This window comes from Hippoglossus hippoglossus, chromosome 16 (assembly GCF_009819705.1).
Source record: "Hippoglossus hippoglossus isolate fHipHip1 chromosome 16, fHipHip1.pri, whole genome shotgun sequence".
Taxonomy (NCBI): domain Eukaryota; kingdom Metazoa; phylum Chordata; class Actinopteri; order Pleuronectiformes; family Pleuronectidae; genus Hippoglossus; species Hippoglossus hippoglossus.
In genome coordinates, this window is record NC_047166.1 from 17,772,025 (window position 1) to 17,794,664 (window position 22,640).

General features: G+C 42.2%; 1 protein-coding gene across 2 annotated transcripts in view; it reads left to right on the forward strand.

Annotated features, from left to right (window-relative positions):
• Nucleotides 1-22,401, forward strand: part of LOC117776420 (ankyrin repeat and IBR domain-containing protein 1-like) — a 40,425-nt gene extending 18,024 nt beyond the window's left edge. For both annotated transcript variants that reach the window (XM_034610308.1, XM_034610309.1), the window contains exons 10-20: nt 1,071-1,159; nt 2,545-2,675; nt 5,303-5,437; nt 6,590-6,676; nt 7,044-7,110; nt 9,869-10,014; nt 11,889-12,067; nt 12,215-12,266; nt 17,477-17,588; nt 18,165-18,202; nt 19,187-22,401. In XM_034610308.1, coding sequence (XP_034466199.1) covers nt 1,071-1,159; nt 2,545-2,675; nt 5,303-5,437; nt 6,590-6,676; nt 7,044-7,110; nt 9,869-10,014; nt 11,889-12,067; nt 12,215-12,266; nt 17,477-17,588; nt 18,165-18,202; nt 19,187-20,101 — 1,951 coding nt within the window. In that variant the 3' untranslated portion in view covers nt 20,102-22,401. The remainder of the gene's footprint in view (nt 1-1,070; nt 1,160-2,544; nt 2,676-5,302; nt 5,438-6,589; nt 6,677-7,043; nt 7,111-9,868; nt 10,015-11,888; nt 12,068-12,214; nt 12,267-17,476; nt 17,589-18,164; nt 18,203-19,186) is intronic.
• Nucleotides 22,402-22,640: the final 239 nt, after the last annotated feature.

Sequence of the window (22,640 nt, forward strand, 5' to 3'; positions counted from 1 at the left end):
TTCTCATCTGTTTACATAGACGACTACTGATGATGTAACAGCTTCTTAAAGGGCTATCCCAATTTGTAGGGGAAGATTTCAACCACTACCCCTTGTGACTCCGTTTCAAGATAAGGGGTAGGGAGAAGGGATGAAATGGGATTGGGTTATTCACTCACATGGCTTTGCCTACCACAGCTACGCAGATGACACCCAGCTAATTCTCGCTTTTCCCCAGTCTGAAACACAGGTAGCAGCACAAATCTCTGCTTGTCTGACTGACCTGAAAATCAACCTTGACAAGACCGAGCTACTTTTCCTTCCAGGGAGTGCTCTCCCACCCATGACCTTACTATCACTATTGACAACTCTGCGGCAGCCCCCACCCAGACCGCAAGAAACCAGGGTGTGACACTCGACAGTCAACTCTCCCTTACCACCAACATTGCTGCAGCAACATCAGGAGAATAAGTCCCTTTCTCACTAAGAAGGCGGCATAAGTTCTGGTCCAGGTTCTTGTCATCTCACCCCTGCAACTACCTCCTGGCTTGTCTACCTGCTAGTGCTATGCAACCTCTGCAGCTCATCCAAAATGCAGCAGCTCGACTGGTCTTCAACCAACCTAGGTTCTCTCACACTACACCGCTCCTTCGCTCCCTTCACTGGTTATCAGTGGCTGCCCGTATCCGCTTCAAGACACTAGTACTTGTTTACCCTGCTGCAAACGGATCAGGCCCAGTCTACATCCAGGACATGGTTAAACCTTACACCCCCAGCCCGGGACCAGATAATGGTCTGACTGCTCCCTCACTTGTCATATCATGGCCTAGACCCTGTTAAATACCACATAGCTCACTTATTTCGCTATATGGTTCCTCAAAGTGTCCATTAGGTTCACTTGTCAGGTTCAGATTTCTGTTGATTTGACGTTTGGTTATGGAACTGGATGTGACACAGGTCCACCTTTAATAGTTCAATGCAGTAATTAATTTAAAAGCAAAAAAGTCGAATTGATGTTGATTAATGAATTTGACTGTCTTCTGATGTCACTGGTGGTAATGTCTGTCCTTATCTGTCGGTGTGTATTACAGGGAGTGTCAAGGTGTAGCGCATGAGCCCTGCGACTGTGATATCTGGAAATTGTGGCAACAGGAAGTCTCTGAGATGAGGCCTCAAGAATGTGAGTATTGACAATAATTATGATAGTTTGGGTATTTTAGACACCTGGATGTAAATGTCTGAGTTCAGGCTCTTTTTCCAACAAAATAATATCATAGTCTATGCATTTTTTATTTTTATTTACATTATCTTACTCAGTCTTTAGACCATATTGTTAAACTTTCTGTGGCTGTATTCAAAAAGCTTCCTAGTTGCTCCAAGTGAAAGTTGTTAAAATAATGATGTTTTCTAAGAATTACTCCTCCGTTTAGGTCTTTATTAATATTCAAAAAGCACTTTAGTCATTAAAAGCCCATATTTTGGTCATTTACAGGTTTAAAATATTAATTTGAAATTGTCGACTAGAATAAGTCTTCATGCTGCAACGCTCAGCATATGTATTTGTCTTGTACTGTACATTGCTTCTGTGCCTCTTTAAAAGTAGGGTTGGTAAGTTTGTTCTGAGTCATTTTTTATCTTATTTATTGAAATCATCTTCACAAGACAAGAGCAGGATGTTTTAAAGGGTACATCTTTTTCTTTGTCACCTCTTTTTCCACAGTCTTTGGCTTTTGTTACCCAGCAGACCTTTTTCATGCACGAAAAACACTATGACTCACTAAAGGAAAGAGAAAACCACAAAAAGCACAATATGGGCACTTTGAGAGAGCTCCTGAGGCGAAAAACTGTTTGGAGTAGGACTTTTCAGAGGCTTTGGAGTTTCCTAAGCATAGGAAAATGGTATTATTAAGTTATTTAAGATAACTTTGCTATCAGCTGTAAGTGGTATAACACCTGTGTGTGTGAAGAATCCTGTTTGTGTGCTGCAGTCTGCCCTCTCGCATTTATACTGCAACACATACTACTGCTTTCTACACTCCTCACTGGTGCGCACAACCAGGGGGAATGAGACGTTAATCTGCTGAGCCATATTCTCTCATGACTTCCTCTTGGTTTGTGCTGTAACTCCGGGGCTAAGTTTTCCTCTTAAATGCAATGTCTTGAAGCAGTAATTGGACTGTGAGCAGACAAATAGATAATTTAAGATGGTCCAAGTTGTTTGCAAATGCCACTTTGTTGAAGTGACAGTCAGAAGATAAAAAGCTATTTTTTTGTTTTGGGACCATCTTCCACTTCATTTCCCCCAGATTCTGTTTTATCTCTGCATTTTTCAAATGGCACATCTGAGGTGCTGTGATAATAGCCAATTATTCTCTTTGAGAATGGATGGATGCATGAGCGTCTTGGGAGATGTTAGCAAAATGTATAAGCAATCCATATTAGTCAGCCAGGACAATTTCCCACTCAGTGCAGCGACCTGTTTAGATGTTATGGTTAATAGCCATTCTCATTCTGTCTGATCATGCCTTTATTTGTTCTGTTTACCTCTCCCTCCTCCTCTTGAAGTGGCGGGTGTGAGCGAAGCCTACGAGGATGCAGCCAACTGCTTATGGTTGATGAGTAACTCCAAGCCCTGCGCCATCTGCAAGTCCCCCATACAAAAAAACGAGGGCTGCAACCACATGCAGTGTGCTAAGGTCAGTTTGTCTGGAACGTTTTACATATCTGTCTTACTAATGCAGTTCATAATTATCTGACAATTGTATCTCAGGGGTTATTTCCTGACCTATACTGCATCCTTCCACCAATTAATAATAACCTCCTTGGTGGGGATAACCAGCAGCAATAAGAATTACAGTTACATTTAAGCCTTTGGCCTTGCTGCTTGTTTTTCTTGCTCCCTTAGCGCTCAGCACAGGGATTCTGATCAGCTAAATGTGCTCAATTTTATTTAGTGGGAAACCTTTAAGCTGCTTTAGAAAATCTGGTTGTTTTATCAAAAGTACAAAATGAAGGTTTGACATCATATTGAACTCATATATGGAGTTCATTATGTGTAATAACCTCATGTCAGATATTTTTTTTAATGCCTTTGCTCTTCTCTGTGGGTACAGAATAGTTTACATAACTTACATAGTGCAATTATGGGACAGCTAAGTATTTGTAGGCTCCATAATATCCTCTGTGTAAACAAACAGTTGAGTGGAAAATTAAGTTTTCCACACAAGAGACACACTGTAAACACCCTTAAGCAGAGTATTTATAAAGCATTAAAGCATGTCTTTCAAAGGCAACACATTGGTCCTTGTCAAGATATTAATTATCCTCAGTGGGTGAATTGTTATGGTCCTGGTGACCCTTTGAATTTGCCTTGGGCGTCACTATCAGGCTGTGATGTGTTGTGCCAACGTTATTCTATAGACATGAACAAGTAAGATGCTCCTTTGTTCTGGTGTTGTGATGTAGTTGTAAAGGTGAAAAGGAGCCTGATCCCATTTAAGCTGCTATAAGTCAAGTTCTGCATTTCGCAGTCATTCTAAAAATTCCCTTTACAAGCGTTTGCTTATGATACTGTCATGTTCACAAACAATCCATCAAACAGCCGGGAAGCCAGTAAGCCTTGTACTTAGTCAGGAGCTTCGATCTGACTGAGACAGACAACAGAGAGTAAAACAGAGGTGATGGAGATAAAAAGACACTCGCTGAGTGGTGGAGGCAGACGGTGTGAGACTGATAATCGCACAGTCATGATGCCTGACTGTGTCTCTGTGACAAACACTGTTGCTGGAGGGCAGGCCATGAAAGCAGCCCAGTGCAGTCACACAAGCAGACTCCTTTTGTCTTTGTGACAGCCCTGTCACTGTCTCTGTCCTGGTTAAAGAGGCTGACTAGAGATGGAGATTAGTTTGGTAGAGATGGAGCAGCTTTCACAAGCTCAAAGGCCGCAGAGGGCTCAGCCTCTTGACCTGTTATTATATGTTGAGAAATGGCTTTACCCCTGTTGCTTGGAAACACAGGACTCAGTGTTGCCAAGGAACATTTCTTTGTCTTTTTCGCTGCCATTTCTTTCCCTCCAGTGCAGCCTCACACTTATTTATCTGAAGTCTCTCCATTTCACCCACTGTCTTTTTGTGTCTCTGTGTCATTCCATTTATGCCCCCCTGCCGTTCATTGATTTTTCTGAAGTACCATATAAGCAGAGTGTTTCCAGGACAACAGAGGTCTCAGCCTTTAGGGTTTTGTGTCGCTCTGGCTAACTTGTCTCTCCCAGAAGTACTTGTTGCACAGGGAGCAAAATCACTTACACCCAAATAGGCTGTGGATTAGAGGGGCTGTAGTGTTCTGTTGTTCTACAGTACGCAATGGGAATTTCTGATCTCAAATCAAGTTGGGTGCCTTCTAGCGGCAGCAGGCTCAGGATCCACTGCTAGGTTCAAACAACTGCTATTTGGTAGTAAGAAGCTTGAGACAGGCAAGTAGATCTTGAGTCCCAGGTTACTGGGTTTACAGCCAAGTCAAGTTCATTTGTATAGCCCTTTTCATACAACAGCTTGCCTAGTGTCAGCTGAGATTGGCTTCCTCCTCCTTCAAAGGATTTGAGGTATAGATAAGGAATGAAGGGATTTCATAGCTGGTATAGAATCAATGTGCTACATAATAAAAATCGTCAACAAAAACATATCAGAAGGTATTACAGTAAAATGGGAAGAGAATAGAAAGGAATCTACGATTATTATAATGGCACAATAATAATACAGATGACCTAACTAAAAGTTAGTTTGCTTTTAATAAAGATATGGTTCTAAGCAGATCTTAATTCATGTCGTAGAGAATTCAAGACATGAAAGACTGAAAGCAGCGGATTTAGATTTTGTTTCAAATCACAGGTCTTTGCTAAATAACATCCGGACATCAGGAAGTTTACACATCTTCCACCGCAAACTAAAAACACACCTCTTCCGACTATACCTTGAATAACATTTTTAAAACTAACAATTTAGTAGCACTTAAAATGGCACTTACTTATAGCACTTTGTAGTTTTGCTTTTTTGAAGAAATTGTACTTTCTCTATTCTTGTTGTTCTGGGTTTGTACCCTCATGGTTGAATGCACTTATTGTAAGTCGCTTTGGATAAAAGCGTCAGCTAAATGAAATGTAATATTTAGAGTAGTCACACTATGTTAGTTTCGTCAGTCTTTTAACTTGGGGGAACAATCATTTGAGAATACATATAAACCATGTGTGTGTTCACATACCATGACCCAGTGATAGAAGGCACACAGAGCAGATTTAAGTCTTAATATCTTCATCCTGTCCCTGTAGTGTAAGTATGACTTCTGCTGGATCTGTCTGGAAGAGTGGAAAAAGCACAGCTCGTCAACAGGAGGCTACTATCGCTGCACCCGCTATGAGGTCATCCAGCAGGTGGAAGAGCAGTCAAAGGAGATGACTGAAGAGGTACACACACACACACACACACACACACACACACACACACACACACACACACACACACACACACACACACACACACACACACACACACACACACACACACACACACACACACACACACACACACACACACACACACACACACACACACCTGACAGTCTGGCCAGCGATTTGGATGTGTTATGCCGGTAGAGGGCAATGTAGCCTTGGGTCTTTTGCAGGAATTAAAAGCAAGCTCTCATCGTCATGCAAACTCAAATTTCTAGTCTTTAGCCCCAGTGGTACCTTAAATGACATCACTCCAGGCAGTTTATCAGATCAGAAAAACAAGATTTTCACAGAAAACCTTCTTCCCATATGTTTTCGTAAGACCTGTAAACAGACTTTGATGTGTAAAGTTGGTGGAGTTCCCCTTTAACACATTTAGAAATAAATAACAACCACCTTTTTTTACATTGACATTTTTACCCACCACTTCCTAAAGAAACATCAGCACAGGCAATGATTTTCTCAGCCATTGCACTGTATTGCACTACTTTGCACATATTTATATTTTTCTTACTTTGATATTTTTTCTATAACTTCTTAAAAGCACGGTATTCATAGTGGAAGGTAAAGAAAGAATTTTATTGTACAGGACTGCATGTAATAATAAATGCTTTAACTGAACTTGATAATCAATTTGATTGTCAATTGGCTCATTCTTAATACTCAACTTAAAGAAGCAAAAACATGATGGTGTAACAAAGCACCAAGATTAGTATTTCGATTGAAACATTAGTCCAAGGGATTTTTTGTGGAGAAAAAGTATGTTGAACCAAACATAGATATTTGAAAATGTCCAAGAATAGTGCTTGTCAGTTTGCCTACACATGTACTCTATGCAGCTTAAATAAGCAAGAACACTTTAACATATACATTAACCTTTGTCAATCCCACGTACCTTCATCAGAAGTTGAAAAGAAGAAGAAGTCCATTCTCAGTCTGCACCAGCGTTCCTCCCAATCACAAGCACTGATTTCACCTCTGGCACTACTCACTTATTTTGACTTATTTGGGCCGCTCTCAGCCAGAGTACCTACACACGCCTGTGAGGGGGAACAACACTCTCGGGAGTTTATTGACTGTGACTGGTGTTTCATCATGGTTTTTCAGGCAGAGAAGAAACACAAGAGCTTTCAGGAACTCGACCGTTTTATGCACTACTACACGCGTTTCAAGAACCATGAGCACAGCTATCAGGTAACCACCTCTGACTTTGCCTTCTAATGATGTGATGTCTGCTTTGTATAATGTTCAGTGGATGTTAACTGGCACATGTCTGCATATGCGGCTGTGCTCTCTGAGGCATTATACTGTCAAATGTTCAATATTTCTGTATCCTGTACATCTATAATAATACTGGAGAGACTGTCCTACGTTTTGGGGCTTGTTATGGAAGCAATAATCAGACATCACAACCTCGTTAAAAAAAGGTCTAGTGCTCCCACTTTTAAATTTGTTTAGCCTCATATTCTGGCATTCTCTTCAGTGTTTAGTCCAACAGTTCTCTCAAGATGTTTTTTCCAATAATTCACACATAAAACAGCTTCTGTCTTCTGCACAATAGCTGGAGCAGCGCTTGTTAAAAACAGCCAAAGAGAAGATGGAGCAGCTCAGTCGAGCCCTAAGTGGAAGTGAGTCAGCAGTCTGCCACAACAGTATCACTCTTCATTACACATTTAGACACATCTTAATCTGGTCCTCTGATACTGAGCTTTGGGACATGTGCAGGAGGGAGAAGAAACACAAAGGTGTTTCAATAATGTATTAACAACAGTGAGTCTGGTTATTATTCAGCAGGCGTGTCTAAGTTACAATAAGGCCGTGCTTTGTGTAAAAAGTTTGTTGAGTCCTTTAAACCTTCGTCTGTACAAGCACTGTCCACCTGTTTAGCATCCTCGAGTTTAGTTCAGATTCTCAACAGTTGAAATTTCAGTTGAGATATAACGGCAGTGGTGGTATCTACATAAGTCTGCAGAGAAATGGATCATAACTCTGTAATTAGTGGAGTTTTGTTCAGTTGAAGGTTGCACAGGTTTTCCTTCATCATATAGTGACTGATGGCAGGTTTTGTTCTCTAAACCTGTGTCCCAATTAAGGGGTCTATGCAGCCCACGAGGACCGCCTCCTTCATAGACCACGAAGGCCGAACCAAAATTAGACGATTTGGTCCACAAAATATTTCCATCATCTGCGTCACCAGCTTTTCCACCCGTACTGCTGTTACCTAGCAACAGAGCTGCAGTTGGACACAACAAGAAAGTTGTAATGTCCCTCTGTTTTTTTTAACATGTGTACCATTAGCCGTTCTGTTACATACACTACATACACTACATACACTACCGTTCAAAAGTTTGGGGTCACTTAGAAATTTCCTTATTTTTCAAAGAAAAGCACAGTTTTTTTCAATGAAGATAACATTAAATTAATCCGAAATACACTCTATACATTGTTAATGTGGTAAATGACTATTCTAGTTGGAAACGTCTGGTTTTTAATGAAATATCTACATAGGTGTATAGAGGCCCATTTCCAGCAACTATCACTCCAGTGTTCTAATGGTACATTGTGTTTGCTAATTGCCTTAGAAGACTAATGGATGATTAGAAAACCCTTGAAAACCCTTGTGCAATTATGTTAGCACAGCTGAAAACTGTTTTGCTGGTGAGAGAAGCTATAAAACTGGCCTTCCTTTGAGCTAGTTGAGTATCTGGAGCATCACATTTGTGGGTTCGATTATACTCTCAAAATGGCCAGAAAAAGAGAACTTTCATGTGAAACTCGCCAGTCTATTCTTGTTCTTAGAAATGAAGGCTATTCCATGCGAGAAATTGCGAAGAAACTGAAAATTTCCTACAACGGTGTGTACTACTCCCTTCAGAGAACAGCACAAACGGGCTCTAACCAGAGTAGAAAGAGAAGTGGGAGGCCCCGGTGCACAACTCAGCAAGAAGACAAGTATATTAGAGTCTCTAGTTTGAGAAATAGACGCCTCACAGGTCCTCAACTGGCAGCTTCTTTAAATGGTACCCGCAAAACACCAGTGTCAACGTCTACAGTGAAGAGGCGACTCCGGGATGCTGGCCTTCTAGGCAGAGTGGCAAAGAAAAAGCCATATCTGAGACTGGCCAATAAAAAGAAAAGATTGATATGGGCAAAAGAACACAGACATTGGACAGAGGAAGATTGGAAAAAAGTGTTATGGACAGACGAATCAAAGTTTGAGGTGTTTGGATCACACAGAAGAACATTTGTGAGACGCAGAACAGGTGAAAAGATGCTGGAAGAGTGCCTGACGCCATCTGTCAAGCATGGTGGAGGTAATGTGATGGTCTGGGGCTGCTTTGGTGCTGGTAAAGTGGGAGATTTGTACAAGGTAAAAGGGATTTTAAATAAGGAAGGCTATCACTCCATTTTGCAACGCCATGCCATACCCTGTGGACAGCGCTTGATTGGAGCCAATTTCCTCCTACAACAGGACAATGACCCAAAGCACACCTCCAAATTATGCAAGAACTATTTAGGGAAGAAGCAGGCAGCTGGTATGCTGGCTGTAATGGAGTAGCCAGCGCAGTCACCAGATCTCAACCCCATTGAGCTGGTGTGGGAGCAGCTTGACTGTATGGTACGCAAGAAGTGCCCATCAAGCCAATCCAACTTGTGGGAGGTGCTTCAGGAAGCGTGGGGTGAAATTTCTACAGATTACCTCAACAAATTAACAGCTAGAATGCCAAAGGTCTACAATGCTGTAATTGCTGCAAATGGAGCATTCTTTGACAAAAGCAAAGTTTGAAGAACAAAATTAATATTTCCAATAAAAATCATTATTTCTTACCTTGTCAATGTCTTGACTATATTTTCTATTCATTTTGCAACTCACTTGATAAATAAAAGTGTGAGTTTTCATGGAAAACACGAAATTGTCTGGGTGACCCCAAACTTTTGAACGGTAGTGTATCTTCGCTCGCTAACGCCACTACCTCTTTGAAAAACGCTACGTCACAGAAGCGCAATGAATCCTGGGGTATACGTTGCCCTGAGAAGGATTCTCAGTCTAAAATGATGGCTCCCGCATGTGTAGATCTAAAATGGTGGGGGGCAGGGGCAGGGGCGGGGGCAGGGGCAGGGGCAGGGGCAGGAGGATGTTTTTCCTATTTTCACCTGGACAGTTCCTTGTTTCCCATCAACCTAGACCCCTAGAGTCATTTGAAACAGTACCTACATCGCACTAAGCACATTGTAGCTTTTCCTCTCTATGCTTTGTGCAGAATTTCTCATTTAGCACTGATCTGCTTCGAAGTGTCGGTGATTTAGGATGGATTCAGGGCTGTATTTGACAAAAGTAAGGCAGGTATTCATTTTGTTATCTGAAACTCTACTTCTTGTTCCCAGGGGAAGGAGGACCACCTGACACAACCTTCATTGAAGATGCGGTCCTAGAACTTCTGAAGACTCGCCGCATCCTCAAGTGCTCTTATCCTTACGGCTTCTTTCTGGAGCCCAAAAGCACAAAGAAAGAGATCTACGAGCTTATGCAGGTTTCAGTGTTGAGAAAAAAGACAAGTGTTCACAGCAGCCAGTCTTGTATGGGCCATTAAAGATGTGGGACTAAAGCTTTCAACCTCATGAGCTTCACAGTCTACCCCAATTATACCTGCACATCTCAGCTTCTACTAAAAGATCTAGTGTTATATTATTTGTAATCACATGGAAAGACACAAATTGTATTTACCTAACACTATTGGCTTTTCAAATTCTGTAAAATGACCATGCAAGGCTCACATAGCTCTTATAATTTTTGTTAAAGCTTATAAAATTGATTGATAATACATTGTAGCAGTAAAAGTAGTTCACTTAAAGGGCTATTTCTTAAGTCTCTGTCCTTGAACATCCCAGTCTGGAATAAATTAGACATTAAAGGGGACATAGCATGCCCATTTTACCACAAGTTGATATGGTTCCTTGGGGTCTTAATGAAATGTCTGTAACATACTTTGGTCAAAATACCACAAGGATCATTTCAAACAGCACCCTTTTTACCCTGTATAAAACAGCCCTCCACAGAGCGACCTGTTTTGAGTGCCTGTTCCTTTAAATGCTAATGAGCCAGCTCCCCCCTCCCCCCTCTCCCCCCATGATTTTAAACGATATAAATTACATATTTTATATGATATAAATTATCAAATATGCATCCCATACTTTGTATTCCCCTTGTTGTCCTGGAGTTTTAATTTTCCCAATCACATAATTAAATGTCCCCCTCTGCCCATCCACTACAAGCACACAAGCAGACAGACAGAGAGAGAAAGAGAGGGGTGGGGGTGGGGGGGGGGGGCTATGAAGACCATCATTTACCCCCGAACCCCGACATTCAACGGGTACAACAACAAGCGGAGAAAGCAGAATCGCGGGCTGACCTTATATATACAGTCTATGGGGCTGACCAGCGGAGAAATGCACGTCCCGTGTGAACAGCCAGGCGGCTGCGTGCTGGAGAACGGCGCTGCGCTGCCTCGCAGCTGCGCTTCCGCGTCCGGTGTAAACCCGGCGTAACTACTGTAACCCGGCGTAACTACTGTAACCCGGCATACAGTAGAGCTGAACACTGCGGAAGTCTTCCACACAGCTGGCAGTGTGGAAGACCGCTGCGAGGCAGCGCAGCGCCGTTCTCAAGCGCGCAGCCGCCTGGCTGTTCACACGGGACGAGCATTTCTCCGCGCTGGTCAGCCCCATAGACTGTATATATAAGGTCAGCCCGCGATTCTGCTTTCTCCGCTTGTTGTTGTACCCGTTGAATGTCGGGGTTCGGGGGTTACAGTAGCGCTGAACACTGCGGAAGTCCTCCACAGCCAGCAGGGCTGTGTGGCGCTGACACAAATTCCAGCTCACGCACGGGAGAGCGAGCGGTCGCTCCCGAGCAGCTGCTGCAGCCTCCCAGTCCCAACGATCCAGACAAATGCCACATGTGAGTGAATCGCGGGCTGACCAGCGGAGAAATGCTCGTCCCGTGTGAACAGCCCGGCTGCGTGCTTGGGAACGGCGCTGCGCTGCCTCCGGTGTAAACCCGGAAGTAACGAGTGTGGGGGGACGGGGGGTGGGTGGGCCAAGACCATGTAGGGAGACTTCCAGTTCCTTGTTACGACACAATACCCAGGAAGCGCAATCGAGTCGCTCAAGCATGACGTTTCTGACTTAGAGGAACTATAACAAAACGCGCGAGTGTTTTTTCCCCAGAGTTTTTGGGTTGGTAGACATGCCAGATACCCACATTAACCTGTAGAAGCACTAACAAAGTGGAATTTGCATGCTATGTCCCCTTTAAGTTAAACTTTGAGTGCATTCAGACACTAAAACCACTCATTCTTTTGAGTTTGCTAAAAGATCTCTCAGCCAACTGTGTTTCTCTCCTCAGACTGATTTAGAGATGGTTACTGAGGACCTGGCTCAAAAAGTCAATCGGCCTTACCTGCGGACGCCGCGTCACAAGATCATCCGTGCAGCGTGTCTGGTAGAGCAGAAGAGGCTGGAGTTCCTGGCCTCAGTAGCCAGGGGTGTGGCCCCCAATGACTCTCCTGAGGCCCCCAGGCGCAGGTAACATACAGACTAATCTTTAGAGAAGAGAGAAACTGTATTACTGATCCAGTTGAAATGATCAAATGAGACTAGTTAGGTGTATAGTACTTAAAATTACTCACATTTGTATTCTGGCTAATTGTTGTGTGTCTTGGTCACTTGCAGTTTTGCTGGCGGAACGTGGGACTGGGAATATTTAGGCTTTGCATCACCTGAGGTAATCATTACAAAGCCTTTATTAAGTTTCAGTGAAGTTTTGTTCAAATCTTTGTAAGCCGACACTTGGCCTGAACGATGTCAGATTTCACCTCAATTTCACCTGATGCCATTTCTGCACAGATTAGATCTGCCTGGTCACAGCTCAAATAATCAGAATTGTTTTTATAAACCTTTACATCACAATTATTCATTGTTATCTTAAACATGTTGGCTTCATTTTTTACAATGATTTGGTAAACCTACAGTTAAAGTTTAGCCTGAGTGGTAAAATAAACATCAAACCAGTTCAAATCGAATCAATAATTTCTTTCAGAGTTGTCAGTAATAACCCAGTCACCACTTTATGCACCCATACCTGTATGAATACAACAGAAGATGCGGCTACATTATACCTGAATCTCTCATCTGCTACATGTCCATGTTTGACGTGGTTAATTAGTGTGATTGTAACATTTACCTGTGATTGGTATGCAGCGCTGGACTTTATGCATTAAATGGATAGTTCACGAAAAATGAAAATGTACTCATTATCCACTCACCACTATGCCGATGGAGGGGTGAGTGAAAGTGTTTGAGTCCACACATGACTTCTGGAGTCTCAGGGGTAAACAGTGTTGCAGCCAAAGTGACCCCTTCTTCAGACGTAATAAAACTACAGAAAAAAACACAACATGCTTCCTTACTGCTCGTGTGGTCCGCAAGCCCAGATATTAATATTCAACTCGAAAAGAGGTCATTTACACCATGTTTTAAGCCTAAAAGTCCACTAATGGAAGTAGCGATGCCGGGGGGCATAGCAATGCTAACACACACCGTGCACGTGCCCTTGGGCGAGCGCTTGTGTGCAGTGTGTGTGGTTTTCCGGTGTGATGTGTGCGAACGTGAACGCGGCTCAGGAGGATATCAGAGGACATTTAGGCTTAAAACATGGTTTAAATGACTCCGTTTTGAGTTGAATATAAATGTCAGGGCTTGCAGACACTTGGATGACCTTTAACACAAGAGTTACTCTGGTAATGTCACAGCTAATCAGTTTTGATTAATTGCAGAAAGTGGAATCATGATTGTTACATACAAGCCTCCATCAATATGTATCTCTCAATCTTTAATAATGCTGCTTTGGCTGCGTAAACAGCTCTGACAAACCATGATGACCCAAAGATCATCATGTTATTTAATATTCTGGAGAAGCCAGATGGTTCAGTGTTCCCCTGTGCACACAGTTGGAATGATTAAAAGCACAGTGCTCTGGCAAACACCTAAGCAGGTTGCTCACGATCATTGCACATTAGTAACAGACGTTTGTAGTTAACACTTACACTCATAAAACTAATGACCACATAATGGTTTGATTATTGACCTGCCTACTTCTCATGCACAGCTTGATGCATGCACTCGATGGTGGAGCATAAGTCAATGCTCTGCAGTTAGTACTGTGTGTTTCTATTAATGTTGGGTTAATACACGGTGGCAGCTTTCAAACATACAGGGTTTCCATCTGGAACAAATTCCCTCAGCTCAACAACTCAGTCACTCCTCAGACTTTGTGGTGCTTCCTTCTGAAGTGTTAAAACACAACACCAGTATGCAAATCTGACATCAAAAATGAGCTTCTCTGGTTATTGTGCGCATCTGTTAACTGCTTAAAGCGGCTGTTTCCCTATCGTCAGTGAAACAAAAGGAAAGATTTGTCTCGTCTGCCAGTTTGAAAAAGACATTTTGAAACACTTCGCCCTCTGCCTGCTCAGCTCAATCACAAGTAAAGCTTTGTAAAGATTCTTTTTACTTAAGTTTTACGAAGTAAACAGCCACTGTTGGAAAAATAATTGTTTCATTCAAATCAGGACCCACTGTGTTAATTGTGTTGTTTTTACCATTTCCAAACTGAAATCAGCAAGCTATCGAGCGAGTAAACCTGATGCAGCAGCTTGTCTGCAAGAGACATGACTCACACCAATGCCAGAGGGACGTTTAGAACAAGCTATTGTGCTTTTATGGAGCATTCTGCTAATCATAAAATGTCCAGTTATGTTGTAATAAGTTGTTTATCAGGAACAGAACTCCCATCTGATCATGTTGTTTTTTTAATTATAAGATATGAAGCCAAATGAGGCATTATCTTAATGCATATATGCTTCCTGAACGGTGCTTGACTGTTATTGATTTGTCTTTATTGACGAATGTCATTTTCAAGCCAGCATAAAGCATGTACAAGCTGTAAGGACAAATTAAATTAAACCAGGTAATTTAAATTATTAAAAAGTCATTCAGTATTTTATTCTTTTTTCATCGACAATTAAATTCATAGTTAAAACTGCCAGATGCCAGAAACACCATAAAGTTCTTAAAGCATATCTCTTGTCCTAATGAAGAGGCTGTGTCTCAGCTGCAGCAGTTAATGGGGACACCATCGTAATAATCAAAGTGGGACGACACCACCTCACAGACGCAGCTACAGATGGTCCGCTCCATGGTACTTACAATGCCGGCAGATCACTTTATAGTGAGCTATTTTTAGAGCGTATGGAAAAGAGGGCGTTTGGGTGACAGGCTTTTGATTATAAGAATATGACTCAATGACTTTTGCAAAGGCATGAGATGATTGAACGGAGAATACAGTTGATTATGTCCCGAGGTGCTGATGTGCAGATGTGTATGTTCAGTCCAAGAAACACCAGAGAGCAGCCGTGTGTTTTTCACCAGATTGGCATTGAAATGATCTCTCAGTTGACCTCTGACCACTACAAGTACTGAAGCTATGTATACACTACATACAAATGCTCTATTTTGTTTTCAGTTTCTATGTAGTATATGCCAAAATTAGTTATATACTCCCTGTAAAATTTGATGTCAGTGGATATATTTTATGACTTTATTAGGCTGCATTATACACTATTCGTCTGATGTCATCACGCCATTATTGTATCTCTTGACATGTCAGTCATTGTTTCCTTCATTGATGCAAAGAAGAATCTTCACACACATTTAATGGCAAAGTAAATAGGCCCAATTTATGTTTATATGTGTGTGAAATATGGTCAGAGTTACAATAATGAACAAACACAATCTTTTCTTCGATCTACTAACTTCACAATCTTTCTATTTATACTAATAACACTCGTACCGAAAACATTGTTGTTTTCGGTACGAAAATGTGAGCCCCAAGGCTGCCGAAATAAACCAAAGCTAACTGGAGACAAGAGTTAGTGAACCTGGTGTCAAATCAATGAAAGCAGACAGGAGGTGGAGAGGTTAGAGCAACTTTAACTTAAAAAAAACCCCACAAACATTTAAAGTTTGCTTTTTCACAAGAACCATCTGCTGTTGAACCGTGGCCGACAGGAAAGAGAGATCTCCGAAGGCTTCTCAAGAAGTGTTCATTTGCAAAAAGCTGGGAAGGGTTAGAAAGATTTCAATGAGTATAGAGATGAGTCGTCCACAGTTAGGCAAACTATAAATAAACATGATTTAGTTCAACAACTTCTGACAAAGCAGACGCCCAGAGTTTAGGCGTGTGTTGTCCACAGCAGGACAGAACAAACCTACTGAGGCCAAAAGTTTGCCAAAGTGCATTTTGACTTTCCACAACACAACTACAACTACAAATATTTGTTTGTCTGATTGAACTAAGCCAAGATTAAATGGGAAGAACATGAAGCACTAAGGCTACATCAATGCTGCATGTTGGTGTAAACAGGAATCAGATTGTCTACTCTGCTGTTGGCGGCTTAGTCACTGCAAAGGAAACTATGGTAAAGTTTAAGACATGGGTTTACTTTTCTTGCACCGACACAGAGGTGGAACTGTGGCTGACTGTGAGCAACTTTTTGCCTTCACTGCTGGTACTTGAGTCAAATCAGGAAGCAAATGTGGGTGAGTGCGTCATTGTTTCCAACATGTACTTTTTTTGCCCGCCCACACTACAATGCAGTCCCAGAGTTTTCAAACTAAAACTAACTAACTAACTAACTAACTTCTCTATTTTAGACACTCAAAAACACAGCTTGCCACCATTGCAAGTAAAAATTCATCTTATTAATTTCTCACAAGTTCTTCTGAACAACAAATTAAATGTACTACAGAATAACTTTAAACTAAGAAAATGCTCCATCTGCAGTAGCCCAGTCAGATCCCAGACCTTAGTGGAGATGTCCAGGAATGACCTCAGGAGAGCCGTTCATGCCAGACACCATAAGATTATGTCTGAGCTGAAACAGTTCTGTTGGAAAGAAGAGACAAATTTCCTCCTGAGCATCGTGCAGTTCTGATCTGCAGCTACACAAAGTGTTTATTTGCAGTTGTTTTTGCCAAAGGACGTTTTAACCAGTTGGTCAATCCAAACATTTTCTCCACCAGCTCTGTGAAAGTGCAGGAAATGTTTCAATAAAGACACGAAACATTGTCATAGTTTTTGTGTTATCAGCTGAAGCTCATAGTTTGTCTGTTGTTCTGACCAGTTGATTTCAAAGGGTTCACTTTCTTTTTGTTGTCACTCAAACTTAACCTGGACAAAATATGGATATGGATTCAAATTCATTCTGCAAGTAAATACATTTTTTATTGACTTTCTTTTTTAATAACACCACTTTCATGTTTGATAAGGTATTCTGGTTGCCTCTGAGATTAGTTGGGCATATAGCCACCCACACACACGCACGCACGCACACACGCACGCACGCACGCACGCACGCACGCACGCACGCACGCACACACACACACACACACACACACACACACACACACACACACACACACACACACACACACACACACTCGAACATCTGCACCTCAGGCCTCTTGTTGCTTAATTTCCAATTCCTTACCAGTCGGAGTTTGTTCTGCTTGGATTCTTTCTAGACTGGTGCCTAATGACTAAAGGCTTGGTCTGGAGATAAAAGGGTTTGAAGTTTGAAGTCTTGTGGTGCTGATCTTTCCACGAACACAAGCCTCACACCAGATTTAAAGCAAAGCTCTCTGCTACTCGAATCAGAGTCACACGTTTACATATTGACGTATTCATTCTTTTTGACATCAATAAAAGAGTGGGATATGAATTGATTAAAACAGGAGCCATGTATTGCCAATCTAGAACTTGTTTGACAGTTGTGGACCAAGTGATCAGATAAATTAAGCCATAGAAGTGAATGTAGACAATGGTACTTGGTGACATGTGTTATTGAAATGCCTTTTTCTTCTTGATCTTATAAGGAGTATGCAGAGTTCCAGTACAGACGGAGACACCGACAGCGGAGGCGAGGGGACATGTCCAGTCTGCGTAGCAGCACACCCGACCCCGACGACCCCAGCGACAGCGCTTTAGGTACTGCAGTGGACGCACAGCGTTCCCCCTCTGGGGTTTCTAACTTTTTTATCTTGGTGGAGGACTTGGTAATTTCATTAAAGCTACATTATGCAAGTTCAGGCAAGCAAAGTGTTTTCATCCCACCCCCTCACCTACAATCCTCAGCGCTGTCCAACTAATGCAGGAATTGGGAGCGTGCAAATTAGAGTACAGCCTCAAACTTTGAAAAATCACAGCTGCTCAAGTTCAACAAGCCAATATTTGCAATCCATCAGTGTCGTCCATCACACTGCTGCTTTGTTTTTGGCTGCGTGGAGTGAAAGATGGTCAGAGTTTGCAGTTTTGAAGCCAGCTAATTGGTTCTGTTTTTCCAACAAGGATTAATTGATTTCAGACCAAGATACTGAATTAGTGAATTTCCAGAAAAAGTGCTGAATGCACATGCTCCGTCAGGTTGCTCTCACTTGCTGCTTTTGCAGCGTTCATTGAAATGGAGAAGATTTTCCTGAATGGTCTTAATTGCTATCAAAGTGCTGCTGTAAAGAATCAGTTTTTCTGTATGTGACTGTTTTGTCAATCTCCTTTTCTCCAAAGATGATGTCGGAGGTGGACGAAGACAAGGTCCTCTGATGGTGAGACACAGTTTACAATTTCATCTCAACCAAACACCTCAGCCTGTAAAACCTTTAAGATGATAACACATATTTCTCATAATCAAGTTTCTGGGCTTGATAATGATTTTGTTTGACCATTTTTAATTTAGTTTTACTTCAAAGGCAGTTTTAAAGAACACTTTTAAAAGTTTTGATGCACTTCCTACTATGGTTTTGCAGACTGATGAATTATACAAAAGAGAGAAGATTAATTCAAGAGTTGAAATTCAAATAAAGTGGGGCCAAAGAGAATCCAGTTGACAGATGATACAAGTACAGAACATGGCTAGTATGAGTAAAGTCTCACGTTAGCCTCGTGTGTTTAATGTAAAAAAACAAGTAGTATTGTCTTTCATTTTAGATATTGTCCAAAAACTATAAAAACACATCACAGTGTTCGACCGGATGAAATCCTCATTCATCATAACTAACATGGGCACTGGGAAGTCAGAACACACTGGGACTAAATCACTATGATTTCATGGGAGATGTTGACAGCAAAAATATCCAACATTGTCAAGCTTTCAGCCTTTTGCCATTACAGAGTCGTAAAATGTAAAGCCTCAAACTTGCACGCACGCACGCACGCACGCACGCACGCACGCACGCACGCACGCACGCACGCACGCACGCACGCACGCACGCACACACACACACACACACACACACACACACACACACACACACACACACACACTCTCTCACAGCAAAAAGCTAAACATAAACTTTAAAAGAGAAAAACTGGGTCACAACTGAATTAGTTTCTTTATCTGTAGATGGTGCATATCACGTCTGATCATCATTTCTAACCTGCTGCTGCTTCTACTTTCTTTACTAAAAGATTTTGCAGATTTGAGTCGAACTGGAGCTTTAAAAACTGTTGTTGCTGTAACTGGATGATGTGGCCTGGTTTCAGGTACTCTGCATAAACTGTGACACTGTGTATCCTTTGTTTTCTTGCAGGGTCTCGGTTCATTCGATGACGACGACCCTAACATTTTACTGGCCATTCAGCTGTCTCTCCAGGACTCTGGCCTGGCTGGGAGTGGGTCCAGCCACGAGATCCTTGCCAACGAAGCCTCTCTTGGCGCTATTGGCACCTCCCTGCCTTCTAGGCTTGAGCAGAGGGCTCCTGGTGTAGAGATCCTCCCTAGAGCTTCCCTAAGCAGCTCAGAACTGCTGGAGCTGGGAGATAACTTGGCAAGACTCAGCAACATCAACATCGGCAGCCATTATTCTGCTGCTACCAGTGTTAACGCCTCCGTGCAGCATCATGACAGTCGCCACCGGGCATACAGGGCCTCTCTACCCATACCAGTGGCCCAAGGTGGCAGCAGCTCGTCGACAGGCCTCTTCTCCTCTTCTAGTGACACAATAGATTCAAATACATGCGGCAGCCACGACCCATCCTCGTCCTCTGCGTTAGCTGCAAATGCTAACCTGCTGGGCAACATCATGGCGTGGTTCCACGACATGAATCCTCAAGGCATCACCCTGGTTTCATCAACCTCCTCCGACACAGATTCAAACCTGGGCGCACTACATGCAGGCGGAAGGGGCTGCCCGCAAGATGACGAGAAAGCCGGCGTGGTCGTCCTGCCTCAGGAAGTGATGGCAGACGTGGGTTTCTGCTCTCGGAGACTGAGTGACATGGAGGAAAAGGACTGTGCCGTGGCGGAGAGGCCGACCCAGTTGGATCTTGTGGGGCTGGAAACTATGCAGCTACCGTACATGGGTGCGCTTGAACCAAGTGGAGACCCCGCAGAGCGCAGAGGCTCGAAGGTCTGCCGCGTCGACACTCCGCAATGTGACTCTATATCCGACCAGCTGCCCAGCACCAGCTCCTCTGAGTGGGAGGAGCAAGTGCACCTAGTATGATCTGATTGGCTGAGGTGGCAAGGATCTTTTTTTCTTTCTTTTTTTTTGAAAGGCCAAAAAACACTAGAGGTTGAAAGAGTTTTATTTGATGGAATGTAAACAGAATGAAGAATGTGTCAGTTCATACTTGGGTGGACAGAGGGGGAAGAAGTTTTAAGACTCTTAGTTTAGTCTAACACTGCAGTCAGGTCCTTTCCTGTGGTGACTGTAGAGGCAATCCCCCATTAACCAGCCCTCCTGAAAACAAAGCACTAACTGAAGGAGAGATTATGAATTTCAATGATATATTTCCATAAACGATTCTCTGCTGATAGAAATATGAACAAGTTGCTTTTCCTGAAAGCAGATTTAGGAGGCGAGAGATTTAGAGACGTAATCCTTGTGCAGGTATTTTATTTTTCCACTGGAGTAAAAGCCTACTGTATGTGTCTGGATCAGGTCTGAGGGAGGTTTTTCCCCTTGTGCATAGGCAGCAGTTTAATATCCAATATTAAATCTGTAGGGTACAGTCTGAGAAAGAGTTCTCATTCCTGTCCATATCTGTCGTCTTCATAGGTGCCAAACACTGACTTGCAAAAGCACAGTCTGCAGTCACCAAGTGGATTATTCACAGCAAGTTGTGCCTGCTTCTTACAATCTCAATGACTCAGCTAAACGGTAATGTGAAAGTCTCCAGCCATATTTTTGAGATTGCGGCTGAGTGAAATTTAAATTCTAAAAGCTGTAGTGTGCTGTGTAAATCTGTAGTTCCAGACCATAATGGTTGTGTACTTCATTACGTGAAACACTCGCATCATTCAGACGAGCAGGAGCGAGGTAGCACCTATTCATCTCAGAGCCTCAATCCGAGAACAGTTTGAAAAGGAAATGTCAAGAGAGCTTCAAAAACAACAAACGCTGACAGGCCCAGAGGGGCTGCTGAGCATCAATCAGCTCGCACCTTTGCAACAGCGCTTTCTGAATCCCATTGTAACTCCTGTTAAAACCAATGTCGGGGGGGTACTGCAGCGGAATGAGGAGCGTGACAGACGATGTCGACAGCGAAGTCGTCTTGTTTATACGCAGCAGAAAAAAAGTCAAAGAGATAATCAAGCAATCACATTCAGATTCCGGTGAATTAATCAATCAAGCCCGAGTCGCTGTAATCAATTTCTTGGTGAGTGTGAAGCGAGCGAAGCGAGCGAAGCCTTCTCAGCGCCCTGCAGACGTCCCGGCCATCGAGAGAATGCGAACGTGTGTTTGCTCCAACGAGGAGTCCCTTGTTTTTTTAAACGGTTCCCTACACAGTGCCTTTACGTCAATCACAGTTATGTAATCCTCGTTCACACGTGATTCTTCTGAGTGCTAATTACACAGTATTTACAGTGTAAAGAAAAAACAAACACCTGTTACCTTAAAGTTACTTCTCTCACATTAAGTTTGAAGTGTGCAGACATGAGCTCTTGATATTTTTTTTTTCCTTCAAGAAAATATTTGTAGCATGAGGCTTTTCGTTCGTTCTAGAAGTATTAGGTTAGAGGGTAACACTGATTTCCTATGATTTGGTTTTAATGTCACACTCTCAAAATCTTTCTGGCTTTATTTCTCTTTTTTTTGTGCAGTAGGAAATCTTGTCTTACTTTTCAAAACAGTTGGTTTTCCTGTGGTTTAGAAACTCAAATCACTGTATCGACTTTGTTGATCCACTGTATGTGTGTCACCAATCTTACCTGAAGTCAGACACTAAAAATGGAGGAAAGTTGCAATATGAGGTCGGTATTTATTTAAAATGATCTTGATCCACTACAGAAACGCAATTATGATTAACTGATATGAAATGAACACATCAATGTTTTAATTGTTTCTGAACAGACTGAAGTAAATGACCGTTCTTTCTTTTCGAGGAGATGTAGAGAGCCACAGTAAATCTAAACGTAGCGATCGCTTGTGTCTTGAAGTTGTGAAACTGTGAGTGCCATATGGTTAGTGGGACTAACTTTGTCGGACTCGGTTCGTGTTTAGTGGGTTAAACGGAGCATCTAACACAAGTGTCCCTCTTTGTGTAACACTATGCTGTGCATGAAACGGGAACGAGTCTGAATAGAGTTTGTACTTCCTTAGTATTTCACCTCTAATGTCCAGGTGATTTCTTTTCAAATGGCATATAACATTTTGTAACACATTGAGATTTTCTATTGTAAAGCAACTAATCCTTGAAATGCTATTTGCACTTTCATAGTCTATACTTGATACATTCCCTCTTTATATGAAAAAAAAAAAGTTTGATGTGTGATGCCAATAAACTATGTGTTGAGTTTTAATTGGTGTGCTTTATTCATACATATGACACTGTCACAGTTTTATCTGAAGGAAAAAACTTTCTGTCTTTTAAAGGTCCAGTGTGTAAGATTGAGGTGAAAATGATCTATGGCAGATGATCTGTGTGTTTCATCTAAATGTACAAATTAATGTTTTCTTTACCCTAGAATGGGCCCTTTATATTTAAATACTGTTTATTTACATCAGGAGCGGGTCCTCTCTACGGACGCTGCCATGTTTT